This window comes from Peromyscus maniculatus, chromosome 15 (assembly GCF_049852395.1).
Source record: "Peromyscus maniculatus bairdii isolate BWxNUB_F1_BW_parent chromosome 15, HU_Pman_BW_mat_3.1, whole genome shotgun sequence".
Taxonomy (NCBI): Eukaryota; Metazoa; Chordata; class Mammalia; order Rodentia; family Cricetidae; genus Peromyscus; species Peromyscus maniculatus.
The window spans coordinates 26,065,126-26,081,834 of NC_134866.1; the positions used below are offsets into that span (position 1 = coordinate 26,065,126).

The following is a 16,709-nucleotide window of genomic DNA, read 5'->3' on the forward strand; positions in this document are numbered from 1 at the left end:
GACTCGCTTTGTAGCCCAGGCTGGCCTTGAACTCACAGAGATCCACCTGGCTCTGCCTCCCGAGTGCTGGGACTAAAGGCGTGCGCCACCACCGCCCGGCTAGAGCAACGTTTTCTGTGAGTAGCATCAAGCAAAATATTGTGCTGCCATACAGATACATGTATTCAACATCATTTATCTGAAGAAATAATTTCATCATCAATTTTTTCAGTTCTTTTACTATGGCCAGTGGTTAAAGAAAGTTCATAGCATTGCTTTACTGAATGTGCTTTCAATACCCAACTAAAGACCCCCACATACAAAACAATGGATGTGTTTGGTTTCATTTGTAAACTAGACAGAGTGGAGAAACATTGTCCTGATTAGAATTAATCACCAACACTAGGGCAAATAAATGTATGCCAAGTCTGAACTTTAAAGCATTAGTGTAATTATATCTCTTTCAATATATCTAATATTATTTGTCTGTAAATAGTGTAATGGAATCAGCATCAAAACCAGATAATACAGTCAGGTCGTTCAAACTGTTAGCAAACATAAGTCACTGGAGAAGCAATTCAATCAATGGAGACATTTTCTAATTAGCATATTAATGATTTGTGAATGAAAGGTGATTCCAAAGTGCCCCAGGGAACTTGAAGACCTTGTAATTCTCCTTCTCACTCTACATATCCAACGAAACGTTTTTATATTATTAAAGTCTGAAATCTAAAGGAACTGCTTTGCTAATCAATGGAGAACATCAACTCAGGTTCTGGATTAGTCATTTCATATGGGAAATTGGTAGAACCTGAATTAATGAATCCAACTTTCTAAATGGCATATATGAGCAAAACGTGGGCTTGATTAAGTGTTCTTTATTTTTAATGATGTGTTTATTTTACATGCATAGGTGTTTTGTCTGCATGTATGTCTGTGTGAGAATGTCAGATCTCCTGGAACTGGAGCTACAGACAGTTGTGAGCTGCCATGTGGGTGGTAGGAATGAACTCAGTGCTCTTAATGACTGAGCCATCTCTCCAGCCCCTTTAACTAAGCATTCTTGTGATAACTAAAGTTGATACTGTCTTCTGGGCAAATACAGTCTCCATATATGCAATTACTAACGTTATGGGGGGTCTCACCCTACTATACATAAACATCTTAATTGCCTTCTGCATATCACTAACATAAAACTTCTACGAGATTCAAACTGTTTCTCTGGATTAAGCACTTTCACAAACCAACTTTCAGAGATTACAATTGCCTTTAAGAAAAAAGCAAGTTTGCTCCCAAAAGAAAATCCAAAGGAGAGTCGGGGTCTTCGTAAGCTACCATTCGACTGTAATTAGACGCTTCGATTTGAGTGTTTATGGTGTTGTTTATGCGCCTGGCTGATTTGCTCTTGATGCCAACAGGCATGCAAGGAGGGGGGAAGGGTGGCACACTGGTACAGCCTCAACTTCCCCCTCCCACCATCTATCTTCTGGCTCTTTCCTGATTGAGCACCGTGCCCACAATTTTAAAATCCAGCATGAGTGCATGCCCTCGGTTCTTCGTCCTTCCCGTTGACTTCGGGAGACTACAGGGTGAGCCTCACATCCGTTAGTGTTTGCCCCGTGCTTCTCTCCTGTCTCCGCTGCTCAGGGATGCCCCGCTTCCCACACTCCTGGAAGTTCTCATGGTTCTCAGCACTTCTTTGCCCGACTCCCTGACCTTCAACATCTGGAACCCCAGAGAGGGGGTTGCTGTCGTTATTGCTGTTGTACAGTAAAGACATGTGTTTGGAGTATGTTCAATTGTTTCCCACTTCATTATTTTGGATTAGGCAAAGTCTAAAATGTAAATAGCATTTGTCCTAGTTATATCAACTTCTTATCTAACACTACAATGAGAATCGTGTCAGCATGCTGATTACCAGGACCATTTGGACAAAGGCAAAACTAAGTGGAAGCTGGCCCTGGAATTTTTCACACCTGAATAAAGTAAAGATTTCTTTGTAATCTTAACATTGCAAGATGGACAGGAAGAAAAACACATACATTCTATGAACTGTGTGTGGCTCCTTTAGGACTTTTGTCCATGTCCCCTTCCTTCAGTGAGCAGCAGCCACAGGGATAGGGGATGTCTGCTTTCCTTATCCACACTCTTAACTGTCAGAACTGAACTGAATGCCACAGGAAAGTAAACAATTAGCAAATGGGTCTACCCGTTCCTAAAGGGCTTCTATTCTTGAACTTTGAAAGAATTCTGACTTGCTTGGAGGTGTTTTCTGGATAATGCAAAAACAGTTAGTCCTAAGAGGGACTTGACCATCCTCAGACTCTCCCGCTGTGTTATATTTGGATCTGTGGTTGCAATACAAATGGAATTAACAAGAATAATAATAGCTAGTATTTAGCAATACATTTTTAAGTGGCAGGAACCATTTCAGGTTCTTTGCACATAGTGACTCATTTACTCCTGAAACTGCCCCTCTCTGGAGTAGATACTAAAATAACCACCCCTCTCTGGAGTAGATACTAAAATAACCCCGCCAACAAAAGAAAAAAAAAAGAAAAGAAAAAAAAAAACTGTGGTCAAATGCAATTAGGCAGTTTTTCCAGATTCATGGGGATTAAATTACATAGAAATATACCCTTCTAAAAAACTAACATCAAATATGAGCAGATAGTTGTCATTCTCTTTTGCATATTGAGTTTTTCATTAGGTCTCAGCCTGTCAGATTGATACAGGAACTGGATTATAGCAATACTAACATTACAGTGCACATGGAAACTGCTTAAATTTGCATCGCTTTAAAAGCTCATTACTAACTAAGGGAAAAAAATGAAATACTTGACATTTTGGTATCTGTGGTATTAAAAAAGAACTAATATTTAATATTCAAGTGGCAACAGCTTGTAGAGTTTGCATACAACGCCCACAGGGATGAATTTTTCTTTAAAATGGCCTTTAGGAGTCAGCTTTCAGCAGCTGACACCTCCATTCTCTCCAGCCCTCTCTCCTGCCAGCACCACGGGGCACACACAGAGCAGAGCAGTAATTCTTCACTGCAGGATTTGTCTTCGCAAATAATGGCGAATGTGGGAAATTAAGAAAAATGTAATTTTCACTGAATCAACCCCAGCGTAATCTCTATTTCTAAAAATGAATAAGCATCTCTGGAGAGCTTTTCTCCACATGCTCTCTCAGTCCCTTCCCTGCTCCAACCAAGAAGAGGAGGAAGAATCATCCCTGCCTAACGGATCCTCGGCCGGCTGACCCACACCTGTGCTGAGGCGAAGGCCTGAGGAGCGTACTGTGGCCTGGCATTTCTCCAACTTGACTAATAGTCACAGTGCAAACTCTGTCACCTGTGGACCTTTCAACTTCCCCAGCCTGCTGTCAAGAAGATGCATAATAATCAAATAAAGGTTTGAAAATGCTGAATATGATGAAATATTTTTCCTCCCTCCCAACAGAATTGCTTTCAGTACCGTGTTAAATGTCTATAATTACTCAAGGCTGGGGTGAAGAAAACAACACAAAGTTAAAATCCTTGTCAGCTATATACATCTGTGTGATAGGATAGCAGGGGTCAAGTGGAAATAAAAATACTGGGCCAATTACCGACGATGTTTATCTGTATAGTTTAAAGAGGATGCCCCCACCCAAAAACCATCATGTTCTCATCACCAAGTTCTTGTAGTTACTGGTGCATTATTCAAGAAAATATTCGAATAGTGTGATAAATGTGTTATCTGTTGGATTCATTGGATTCTTTTTTTTTTCAAGGAATGTAGGCCAGTTGTGGTGGGGCAGGACTGTAATGCCAGCACCCTTTGGAGGCCGAGGCAGAAGCAGAGTGTAGGGAGGAGATGTGGCATGTCTGACTTTAATTGCATACGCCATTGAATCAAACTGGACGTCTTTGCCAAGAGTCTGGCTCCACGATTTTTTGAATAATAGGTTGCGTTCTTGAAAATTAAATAATTGCCATGGAAAATAATTACCCACATTGTTTAATAGTTGACTTTTTTGAAAATTGCAGTCAGTGGTCCTTGCTGTGATACTGGGGTATGTTTAATGCATTTGTGAAAATCAAAACTATTTGAACAATTTGAGTGCTGATAATGCAAGTGAAATTTAGAGATCCAATTCAAAGATTTCCTAAGGAAGTTGAAATATTACTTACTTATTTCTTACAAGTTTATTCTGTATGGAAGATGATCTACCATAGCCATCCTTTTGGTTTCAAATGAGAGAGTTCCCTAAGTATATCACAAACAGAAGTAAAATGATAAACAGCAAGTACTTGTTAGGTAGAAAGAGCAGATAGAAATCAAAGCATCATCAAATCAGGAACTCACAGCATCCAGCAAAGATGGCTTGAGTAGCCTGATGGAGAAAACAAATGCAAGACCATCAAATCATGGTTTGTAAAATCCAGCAAAAAATTAAAAAAAAAATGATTGGAGATGTTGAGGCAATCAGCTGGAATTCCAATTGAGCTTTCTCTCCATGGATGAGCTTCCCATGGCTCAACATCCAACTTCCTGTTTCCACTGTAGGCATTTTCCTGGCATGGGACAGACAATAGTCACCTCAGGTGGAAATGGCTTGCCTTTCTCTAAGACACAATGTTTTTTGGGTTTTTTTGTTTTGGGGTGCAGTGAACTTTATTGATGGTGTTCAAGAGAGTAGGGCTCTCTGTTGTTCTGGGGGCCTGGGATGGAAACTGTGAGCGAGATGCTCAGTATCGGGGGCTGAGATGGGGCAGTAACTGCTCAGCAGCCGAGGGTCTCTCTTGCTGTCCTTGCTGGGGTGAGTGGTCCAGGGCGGGCTTCTTACTCCTTGGAGGCCATGGAGGCCATGGAGGCCATGAGGTCCACCACCCTGTTGCTGTCGCCAAATTCATTGTCATACCAGGAAATGAGCTAAGTTGTCATTGAGAGCAATGCCAGCCCCAGCATCGAAGGTGGAAGAGTGGGGGGGGTCACTGTTAAAGTCACAGGAGACAACCTGGTCCTCAGTGTAGCCCAGGATACCCTTTAGTGGGCCCTCCGACGCCTGCTTCACCACCTTCTTGATGTCGTCATACTTGGCAGGTTTCTGCAGGCGGCATGTCAGATCCAGGACGGACACATTGGGGGCTGCTTTTCTGGTTTCTTTCCTCCCTGCCACAGCGTTAAGGGAGCAGCCTATCCCCAGACAAGAGCTCTTCAGTGACATTCTGAGACAACTAAATTTCTAAAGCCCATTTCTCAATGAGCTCAAACAGCATATGACAATTTACCAACATAAAGTACATTACAGGGTTCTTAAATATAAATTCTATATATTTTTTATAGTGTAAATAGGTCTCATAGGTGGAGGGGGGAGGGAGGGTCAAGTTTGCAAAGCTTTGGGATTAAATACAAGCTTACTAACACCATTGCAAAAAAAAAATATCACTTCAGAAACTTCCCTCTGCAAATCTGCATTTTGAAGAGATGGCGTATGGTGTTTTCCAACCTTATTTGACCCGGCTGATCCATCATAGCACATCTCTTCAGCCAAGAGTCTGCAGAGAGAGTTCTGCCTCGACTCATGCCTGGCACATCACAGGTGCTCAGTATATTCCAGTGAAATTTCAAAATGATCCACTTTCAATTGAATTTAAATTGTCTATGGTATTCTTTGCCTTGGACTTGCTCGTGGAGATAAATATGCAAATAGAATCAGAAACACAAAGTCGTTGCTTCTAACCAGATCTCAGCCCACATATTCCAAAGCAAACGAGTAGTGAAATGATCCATCGTGGTGTGTTGAACTCTAGCAAAGCTATTACTTAAAGTCGGATTTGTAAGAGATATAAAAGGAAAAACAGAAAGAGCATTTCCTGCTGGGTATGTGCCTCCCCTTCTGCATAGCGCATCCTGTGTACCTAAAAGACTGTTTTCCTCGGTTCAAAATTGATAGCCAACTTTTTTTGTTGTTATTTTGCTATTCAAATTTCTGTGCTCTTTTTCCTGCCTATTTGCTCTAACACTGAATTTTAAGCTTCTCTAAAACCGCTTGATATGTTACTATTCTTTCCAGATACCTTCTGAGAGCCAAGCAAAGAACATTAAGGACGAAAGGAGGAATGAGCTTGGATCCAGTGCAGTGAAAAGAGACGCGCGCAGGAAGGGGGAACTCACTACCCAGAGACTCAAGAGCCTGCCTTGCCATCAGCATGAGAACTTACCTGTGCTTCTTGCTGCTCTTTTGGGTCGGCCAGCCCTACTCAACTTTCTCAAGCCCATTATCTAAAAGGACTAGTGGCTTCCCAGCAAAGAGGAGGGCCCTGGAGCTCCCTGCAAACAGCAGGCATGAGCTGAGCCGTTCGAAAAGGAGTTGGATGTGGAATCAGTTCTTCCTCCTGGAGGAATACACAGGATCCGATTATCAGTATGTGGGCAAGGTAGGATTCCTTTGGGTGCTTTGACAGTCTAAGCTTAAGAGCCTGAAGAAGTTACTGCTAAGAAATAGACAGGGAGGGAGTAAACTATTCCCCAATACAGTATGAATTGTTGCTTATCTGGTAAGACTTTTTTTCTCCTCGCTTGAGTAGTTGCGGGATGAAAGTGTAGCAGGAAGCTGAGAAATATTAGCTGTGCAACAGAGAGAGAGAATGCTCCGGTGGAAAACGAGCCGCCCACAACCATCCACAGAGGATTATCATAAATCCTTTAATTTTTTTTTTACTTTAGCTGGAAAAATGGGGTCCAGCTATTCTGTAAAGTAGGATCTATTAAAAATAGAAATAGAGTGATTTTGCTGTGAGGAGAGCAAGTCCTTTTTCTCCCTTTGAAAGCAAACACTCTGAACCTGAGTCACTTTAACTATTTCTTACCTCTGCTTCTCCCTCCACCCTTGGCTCTCAGAATGGAAGTCACCTTTTCTGGGCCACACTCAGCCCCAGAGGTTAGCTATAGTAGTTACTATTACTGCACGTGGGAGTGGTCAGTCTTATCCCAGATAACTGGCCAGAACCAAGCATCTTAAATTCTTAGGACGTAACTGTAGCAAGGCTGATGAAAGATTCATGTTACACAAAGGTGCTATTTCTAGGTAACTGTGTCTGCCCATGTTATTGACTAGAAAGTAGATTGAGGAGTGAGGTCCTGGAACTCACTCTGAGAGCCAGCATCCCTTCGACGGTCACGATAAGGAAGTGTCGCCTACTCATGTTGTCAGCCATGTCACTGAGGAAAATTTAACCTGGGCAAAGATGTAAAAGACAAGCCAGGGTAGCCAGTACGTAGCTTGTAGATTCTGCATTTCATTAAGTGGTATGGATAAGAAAATAATTGTCCCACATCTCTGAAACTGAGAAGGAACATAAAAAATATAGATGATAAAGTGCCCTTGCCTATGATTGATTTTAAAACACCTTCATCAGGGTATCATGCAAATAGCATAAATTTTGCAGATTCCTAAGGCTGCATGTTCACATTTCAATCTGTGATCAAATATCCCTGAATAACTCTGAGCAAACATTCTCCTTAAGTATTTACCACTATCAATGAAGGAGGCTTAGGTTGAGGTAGCCAGGCAATGTTCCAGTGCAGTGAATTATTAATGTGGAATAAAGTCAGAGAGAAAATACCCAGAGACCTGGAGAACAGCAACAGTGATGCCCCAAGGATCTTGTCACCAATTTGCTTTGCAACTCACACCTGCTGGGACCAGGAGGAAAGAATGTTCCCTTGCTTGTACTTCATTTCCTCTGTGCAACTTGACGCCACCGTGTTCATAGAGTAATAGGGTTTCTTCTTTTTTAATCTTTAAAGCACTTTCACAATGCAAATAGCATTATTACCATAGAAGATTAAGCTTTAAAAAGCACCTTGTCAAAATGATTGAAATCCCCTCCCCTGCTTTTTTTTTTTTTTCTTCCTTCCCAAATTGTGATACCATCTCATTTCGATTATACCGCAGATTCTTGACGTCCGGGATGGTAGCAGCAGCAATGGGAAAAATGCGCACAAATGCGTTTTACAGCTATAATTGTGATAGGGAAAACAGCCACGGAGGAAAGCTACAAGCTATGGGTGTACATGGCCAAAGCTGCAACACTCAACTGCCAGTTGCCATGACCCTGAATGGGTAAATGAGCCTTCCAGGCTTTGCTTTTTTCGCCTGCAAAGTGCGGACAGCTGCACCCCCCAGCTGGAGTTCCAGGGGAGCACCAGTGAGATGGTCTCTATTGGCCAAGACAATATGTGCTTAAAGTTTCTAAAATTGTTGGGAACCTTAATTTCCTTGCCCTACTAAGTCTATGTATAATGAAGAAGTTGAACGTTAGGTGTCATAACATTGCAAAAAGCAAAATAAGGTCACTAGCAAATCTTAGTGGCCAAAAAAAGCGTGGCAATTAATGGTGAAATCCCTTCACCACCATGGCTTTCCCCACACTCATTGGATCTAGATGTCTATTGGCAGCAAAATACAAGATCCCTTCCTCACCCGTCACTGTCTTCTGCCCTTTTCTGTTGGCCCCTGCTCCTCCTTGAAGTCATAGCACTCAAGGGAATATTAGCTAGAGAGGAAAAATACCAAAGGTAAAAACTGAAGTCCTTCCAGCCAGTGCTGCTGCCAGGGAACTAAGAGTCGTTGTTCTCGAACTGTTGACATGGCGGCTTCCCAAGTCTATCTGCAGTAATGTGATACCAACCGACACATGGTTTCTTATTCTAATGAAAAGTAGAAGAAAATAAGAAGAAATTTTACAGAAAGAAAGAGGAAAGACTGGGGAGGTAACTCAGCGGTAGAACACTTGCCTAACATGTCAAGGTCCCAGGGTCAATCCCACTCCAGCTCCCCACCCCACCCCACCCCACCCCCCAAAAAAAAAACTCCAAAAGAGAAGTAAAAGAAGGGGAGAGGCAGGATGGACCTTCGGTGTGACAACCTTTAACTTCAACTAACTAGGAAGAAAAGACAGCTGATGAGACTATTCTAGACTAATTGTGTCTGGAAACCTTAGAGGAAAAGACACTGGGCTAAGGCAGAGATTCCAAAGTTCTCTCAGGTCACAGGGCTGTTTCTCGGGCTGGCCTTGGGCAGAAACAAATATCTAATGGTCTCATGTAGTAAATAGTTAGAATAAAATGACTCAGTAAGAATTTCTCTTCTAACAACAGCTCAGTAACCCTTTGAAAAGCTAAAACATGTAAGTTAACAAAAACTAACATTTTTACGTCATTCTTGATCACAGTCACTTAGATGGTTTTGAACAACTCAAACAGATGGGATTCCACTCCCTAGCTGCCCTTTCTACCCTGACGTTTGCACTGTAGACGCTTCTGGTCACAGCCATTAAGAGGAATCTGGCACTCAGTATGACATCATCAAAAGGAACAGAGTGCCACCTTCTGTAAAACCTGTGAACTACCGTGAGCTAGTAATGGCAGATTGGTGGGCCCAGGTCAGGAGTGGCTGTATGGCCTTGACATTTTCCCTTCTCTTTTGCTGAGGAGCGCCCTGCAGCACCCAGGCTGCCTCAGTGCGTGCTCCAGTTAAGTTGGTGTGTGAACCCACACAAAGGCCCTACGACAACCTTTAAAGGTGTCATCAGTGCTGCAAACAGTAATCCCTCTCAGTCTAGCATGGATTAGCCTAAATCTAAAGAGATGGATTTGATCTACATGTGGAAGGACAGAAGCACTTACTGAGAAAAAGTCATGGACTCAAACAGTACTTAGAGTCAAAAAAAAAAAAAACAAAAAAAGATTTCCCCTTATAGACATCTGCCTGCATTTGTGTTGGCCTGTTTAAAGGGGGTCAGAGAGACGGTGGGGAAGGAATGAAAATGTGAGGATCAAAGTGGAGAGTGAAGGGGTTATGGGGTACATGTGGTGCTATTGTGTTCCCCAATATATTGTGCATCCTAATAAACTTATCTGGGGTCAGAGGACAGAACAGCCACTAGATACAGAGGCCAGAAAATGGTGGCACTCACGCCTCTAATCCTAGCATTCCAGAGGCAGAGATCTGTCTGGATCTCTGTGAGTTCAAGGCCACACTGGAAACAGGCATGGTAACATGCCTTTAATCCCAGGAAGTGATGGCAGGAAACAAAAAGGTATATAAGGCCTGAGGACCAGGAACTAGAGTCCTGTCAAGCTTTTAGACTTTTGAGCAGCAGTTCAGCTGAGATCTATTCAGATGAGGACACAGAGGCTTCCAGTTTGAGGAAACGAGATCAGCTGAGAAGTTGGCAAGGTGAGGAAGCTGTGGCTTGTTCTGTCTCTCTGATCTTTCAGCGTTCACCTCAATACCTGATCTCAGGTTTGTTTTTATTATTAAGACCTTCTAACAATCCATGCTACAGGTGCATAAGATTACAAGAGCCAGCAAGGAAAGAGACCAAGGCTGGGGCAGTAATGAAGGGAACCGTGAGATAGATCCGTAATGGGAGGCAAAGGAGCAGCAGTGAGTGACCTTTGCCCTCTTGTCCTCATGTTCTCCAGCCTTCTGCCGTATTCTGTTGCCTATGAGATTAACATAAACACAGGAGCAAGGCAGAGCTGGAATGCACTGATGGGAAAACCTAAAATCATGGTGCCAGAGAGAGCTAGCAGGAAGAGTCCTAGGTGCAGTAACAATTTGTGAGCTTAAGATGAAAACATGTATCCAGGGTGTAAGTAAGACTATTGATTTGGGGGGAGGGAGGACAATCTTGAGGTGCTTCAGCAAAGTAACATGCATCAGATCTTGGAAAGGCATATTCTCAGGCCCTACCTAGTTCTCACTGAGTTAGAATATGCAGTTTGAGGAGGTCCCCGGGGTGAGCAGTTTGCAGACTAAAAGTTTGAGAATCGCTACTTTTAAAGATGCCTTGTACGGGTCTCTCCTCCCTGGAGATTCTGAATTAGTTGGCTTTTAATTAAGTACTAATGATTCTGACATGTTGTCAATTGCCAGAACCACAGCCCGAGGGGACACAACTGTCAGTCATGATAGCAAAAGCATCGAGTTCAGTGGTAAAGTCACATCCACAAAGGGTTGTGGGAAAATAGGAAAGGGGGCAGCCAGGCTTTGAGGTTAGGCAAAGCCCCCGAGAGAAGGTGAGAGTGTCTGAACCCCATATCCGAGGTAGAGCGGGAGTTATCGCTCAGTGAAGAGGGAGAGTTGCCCGGCCCTCCCAGGTAATTGCCTGTAGACACGAAAAGGTCAAAAGTCACAAGTCCGAAGAGTCCAAACTTTAGAGATTTGACAACCGAGAACGGGAAGTGGCCCGGATGACCCAGAAAACACAAAGTGCGTGCTTTTTGTTAGAGGGGAAGGGAGTGTGTTTGACTTCCTTCAGCATCCACTTGGATGATTTCTGGCTTACGTAAACTTCATAGAAAATGGGGAAGAAAGCGTTTCGATTCTTCCTTCCTTGAAATCTCCATGCCCCTGGACCAGCTTCACAGGATCTAGCATTTCCTTATCCATAGCTGGTATCCATCTGAGATGGTTTCATGTGAGAAGAGAATGGGCCAGATTCTGGCTCAGAGGCCAGATTTTGAGGATGGGGGCATTCACTAATCAAAGACGAATGTTGTGGAGGGTTTTGGTTTGGTTTGGTTCTTTATCTCCAAATTTGGCCTGTCATTCTGCAAAAGCTTCACACATTATTCTACACAGCCCATAGCAAACCTCATCCACTTGATCTTCTGGGCTCTTCGTTAGCCCCTCCACACAACATCCACAAGAGATAGACTGCCAGAAGTATCTGAAGTATGGTTCCTTTTAATAGCATGCCAGGAGGTCTGCATTTGTGGAGTTTAGTGTGTTGTGTACGTTTAGAAGTATTTTCTGTTACCTTTTGGGAAATCAGTGAATTTTCTTGGTGGAGGGCGGGGAAAGAGTTCCCAACAACAACTGATCCACTGCGTATTTTAGTATCATGAAATTTTAGGTTCTATTTGAGGCCTTTAATGGTCCTGATAGAGCTGTCTCTTGAGTCTTTCAAATTAATGTCTACCCAATTCTAGAAGCCATTCTTCTCCTGGTAATTAGACAGTAATGTTTTAACAACCCATAAAAATAAACGCCCTCAGCCATACACACCTTTAAAATTAGGGATGAGCAATTATTTGTTCCTATAATTATATGGTCCAAATTTAGTCAACACCAAGCAATATTTTATCAATAGTTTAAGGCACCAGCATCTCTCATTCCCATGTCAGTGCCACTTTCAGAGAGAGGGGAAACCTCCTGGCACTAATTCAATGGACAATTCAGAGCATCGTTCGGCCACTTGTTGCTTCAAATAGCAGCAGTATCCAATTAAAATGAGACCAGAGCTGGTATTTTCTGAGCATCGCTTTGGTCCAGACTCTCTGCCCAGCACTTTAAATGTTGCTTTACTGAACCCTGCTGTCTTCTGCCCTCACCAGAACTCAGGCCAAGGTTGGCCGATGGAATAATATTGAGGGAGGGGCGTTCTAGGAAAGGTTTGGGTTGTAGCAACTCTAACCTCATAAGGGAATTGATGTAGCTCATGGGAAAGTGAGGTAGCAATCACAAAGGCAGGTGCTTATAAAATGCCATCCCCATTTGCCTCCCTCGTCCGCCCACAGCTGCTTGTCCTTCTACTCTCTGCGGCAAGCTGAACACCGCAGGGTCCGCACCAGAGCCATGCAGAATCCCTCCTGGTCTGTTTTGTAATTCGTCCCATCCTCCAGGATTATAAGCCAAATAAACCTCTCTTTATAAACCCCCAAGTTCAGACATCCTATTACAGCATCTGAAAACAGACTAAGACTGGTGTGTACAACACACTAATGCGTAATGACTATTTATCATTGTTCTTTTATGCACTGGTCAGCCAAGGTTCAAAGAAGGCAAGCTTTTCAGCCCCCCAGTCTCACAGCGTTAGAACCCTAGCAGGCAGAACCCACTGAGAGACAACCAATGGATTACATTATTCCTCCTTTCCATATGTCCATCACTTCACCGGCCTACTTTGAAGCATAAATTTAAAAATTAAAAATAACAATTAATAAAAGAACATGCCATACTATTTGGCATCACCTGCAGAACTAACTGGGTAAAATCCAAGTGCAGAGACTATTGTAAAGACTGCATTTTACAGGGCTCTGCAAATCCAAATTCATGTCCCTCTGTCTTGACTGTCATTTCCAGAACACATCAGTGATATTTAATATAGGTACAGTGTGTGAGCCTTTTGCAGTTAGACACAATTAGTGATCTTTCTGGTCACTGTGATTTTTTTTTTCAAGGTCTTTTCTTTCCCTTGATAACCTTTAAACTTCTATTCTGGTTCAATGGCCTGTGACAATCTTCTCTCCCTGACTCAGGGCAAGTGCCTTGGGCACATCTTTCTTCTCCATCATTTAAATTTAATGCTCAGCCATTTAACATTTTTATATTTCAACTCGGTATATTTAAGAGAGAGTGGCTGCATACACTCATCCATTGATTGGTCTTCCGAAAAGTTTCATGGGGTCACATCCCAGCTGCCAATATTGGCAGTCATCTGCATTGGGTTTCCACTATCCAGCAACTGATTTCACATTAGTAATAAAATTTGTAAAAAGCTTCAATCTGCTATTGACTCCGAGGAACTGTCCTGTGTGGCAGCGGTCCTCTGACTTTTAAACTCTCCTCCTCTGTGCTTGGCAGCTTATGTAAAGAGCAGAAAAATTTCAATATCTGACCTTGACCATGAACCCAAAGGCAACTGTTCAGCTGTGCTGGCTTCGGAGCAGGCTGAGCATCATATAGAAAGGAAATGGCCAGGCAATCCCCAACCCTCCGACTTCCGCTCCTTGATGATGGGGAATCCAAGAGCTTCCTGCAGGATTCAATTTCTTCTTCAGAATGAAGGGATCAAGGAGAATAAAAGAGAGTTAAGAATTCTGATCCTGTCTGTTGTAGCTATTTTACCTTTGTGACCCATAAGCTAAGCAGGTAGAGGTCATTGGCAATCACAGACAGACACCTCCACCCCACACTCATAACACACATCCTCTGCTCTCTGTTTGTAAACACTGCAAAGTGTTTCTGTATTTGTTGCCTTAGCTTGGTTGTAGCTAGAGTTTTCCTGCCTTGCCCACAGTCAGGACAAATCTTTGTCACCCGCCAGTCCCACAGCCGCTCAGACCCAACCAAGTAAACACAGAGACTTATATTGCTTACAAACTGTATGGCCGTGGCAGACTTCTTGCTAACTGTTCTTATAGCTTAAATTAATCCATTTCCATAAATCTATACCTTGCCATACAGCTCATGGCTTACCAGCGTCTTCACATGCTTCTTGTCATGGTGGCGGCTGGCAGTGACTCCCTCTGTCTTCCTGTTCTTTCTTTTCTCCTCTCTGTTAGTCCCGCCTATACGTCCTGTCTAGCCACTGGCCAATCAGTATTTTATTTACTAACCAATCAGAGCAACACATTTGCCATACAGACCATTCCACAGTACTTAGTACTATTATTTCAACATGGAAACACTGGGTTTGCATCCGAGCTCCCTCTATGCCACACTGTGGGCCCTGTGCACTGGACGAGCATATCAGAAGACGGAACGCCAGCAGCTTAGCTTGCATTTCTTTTCGAGTCAGAATTCCTAATCAGGATTTCGAGTGAGTTTCACTTCCAAAAATCAAATAACAAATTCCTAGTGCAATCCATCGTCAGTATATTCTTAAACGACTGGTTTGTGACACTGGTTTCCTTCGCTTCCGTCCATGAAGAGCCAAGGGTGGACACTAGTTGGAACTGTAAATTGAGAAAAGTCCCAGTTCTCTGGTCAAAGGTATACTCCAACCGCCGTTTACCAAAAACTAAACAGGTTTAGGTGAGGCATCCCTTTTGATGCCTTTCTCCAAGAGTGGTTATGCTTAGATGTCAATATGCTGCCATAACTTTAAGGAGGATGATTTTTGTGTAGGTGCAGATTGCTGGTAGCAAACTTCATCTTCCTGTAAGATTTCATAAGTGAAATATAATCCTCATGAATATAGTAAAGGTTTCAGAGTTACTTCAAACCTTCATCAGGTACCAAAGAAGAGGTTAAAAATGAAATGCTGTCGTTATCATAATAGAAGGTTTTTTTAATTGCAACTGTTATTCATTTATTTTTATTTAATTTTTATGCATATGGATATTTTGCCAGCATGTATGTCTATCATGTGCATGCAGTATTCCTGATAGCCAAAAGAGGGCATCAGATCCCCAAAGCTGAAGTTACAGATAGTTGTGAGCCACTATGTGAGTGCTGGGAATTGAACCAAGGTGCTAAGAGCAGCCAGTGTTCTTATCTGCTGAGCCATCTCTCCAGTCCCTTAATTGCCACTATTGATAAATAAACAAAAGTAACAGGTTTTCTCAAAGGCCAGTGTAGGGAATCAAATTAGAAATTATAGACTTTCCAGAATAAAATGGGAAAAGTCATATAACAAAACTCTTTTCAGGGAATATACAGGTTCTTTCCATCATATTTTCGTGTGTGTCGTGTGTGTGTGTGTGTGTGTGTGTGTGTGTGTGTGTGTGTGTGTGTGTGTGTGTGTGTAAAGAGAGAAAGTTATGGAGACTAAAGTATGTATATGTGTGAAGTGTCTCAATAACTATTGCAGGTGAGCTGGTGTCTTTCAAAGGACTTGAGAGCATTAGTGGGAGTATGGTAGAAAACCCCAAAATGCCACTTTAGTTGTAGGATTTAATGCTGAACCCCCACCCCCCACACCTCAAAAGGAAAAGAAAAGAAAAGAGAATATTGACTAGAGATAAGGAAGCAGTTGAAAAGATAAACCCCTCTGAAGCATTTTAAAAATAAAGATGAGGAGAGAACTATTTGGCTCATTCAACTTCATCCTATTTCAGCCATTCCCTTGAGGGTGTGCGTTACTGCTGTATTCTGACTGTACTTGAGCCTAGCTGCATCGCTGACTGTGTGGGCAATACAGGGCATGATATCTAACCTCTTTCTGGTCCCTTATTCTCTCAGCTGTTAAATGACAAGAGTAACAAAATTAGTGAGGCGAAGATTAAATAAATTTAGCACAGAAATGGCTTAGAAAGGACTGGGCATGGCCTACTTACTGATAAGGACTTAAGGGGAGATCAATATGCCTGCCTTCTAAGAACAGGAAAATACGACAATGGAGAAACAAAGGCGATCAAGAGAAACAAAGGGCTGTCCGGTGATGGACCCGAAGCCGTTACCAGAGCAACAAGGCAATAGAGATGCCACCTGCCAACAGCGAGCCAGAGTGCTAAGTACATATGGCAACATGAACTTCTTTGGTGAATGCTTTGCCTGAGGAGACTTAAATGAACAAATACCCTGACCTTATAGGGAACCAATGACAAACCACAGTATGATTCCCCCAAAGAGTGACTTGGAGAAACAATGAGTTTATAGAACTCACCTGCAGAGGATGGATGAAGGGCTGCTTACAGGAGAGTGAGCGACCCCAAAGCACCAAAGAAGAGTCGGACCACAGTATGGGGTTCTCCTTGTAGACCTTGTCCCATAAGAATATTTATAATTTGGTCCAAAATCCATCTATTTCAGCTATCGTTCTGAGTTTCCATAATTTCAGTTGTCATGAACTGTTAAAACATGCCCAGACCTTCTTTCTTACTACTATAAAATGTTTAAAGCATCTGCCCCCTCAAAAAATGATTTCCACACTTGAAGCATAGTAATGTAAGTTAAGTTTTTTTATATTATAATCTCCTTATTACTGAACTGAAGTTTTATTG

The 16,709-nt window shown here is 42.5% G+C and overlaps 1 protein-coding gene across 4 annotated transcripts in view; it reads left to right on the forward strand.

The window, feature by feature from the left end:
* Positions 1-16,709, forward strand: part of Cdh6 (cadherin 6) — a 140,539-nt gene that overhangs the window by 70,960 nt on the left and 52,870 nt on the right. For 3 of the 4 annotated variants that reach the window (XM_006976107.4, XM_042261400.2, XM_015995046.3), the window contains exon 2: positions 6,043-6,406. In XM_006976107.4, coding sequence (XP_006976169.1) covers positions 6,179-6,406 — 228 coding nt within the window. In that variant the 5' untranslated portion in view covers positions 6,043-6,178. Of the gene's footprint in view, positions 1-6,042; positions 6,407-16,709 lie in introns of those variants that run through there. The other variant, XM_076551723.1, reaches the window with a different exon arrangement.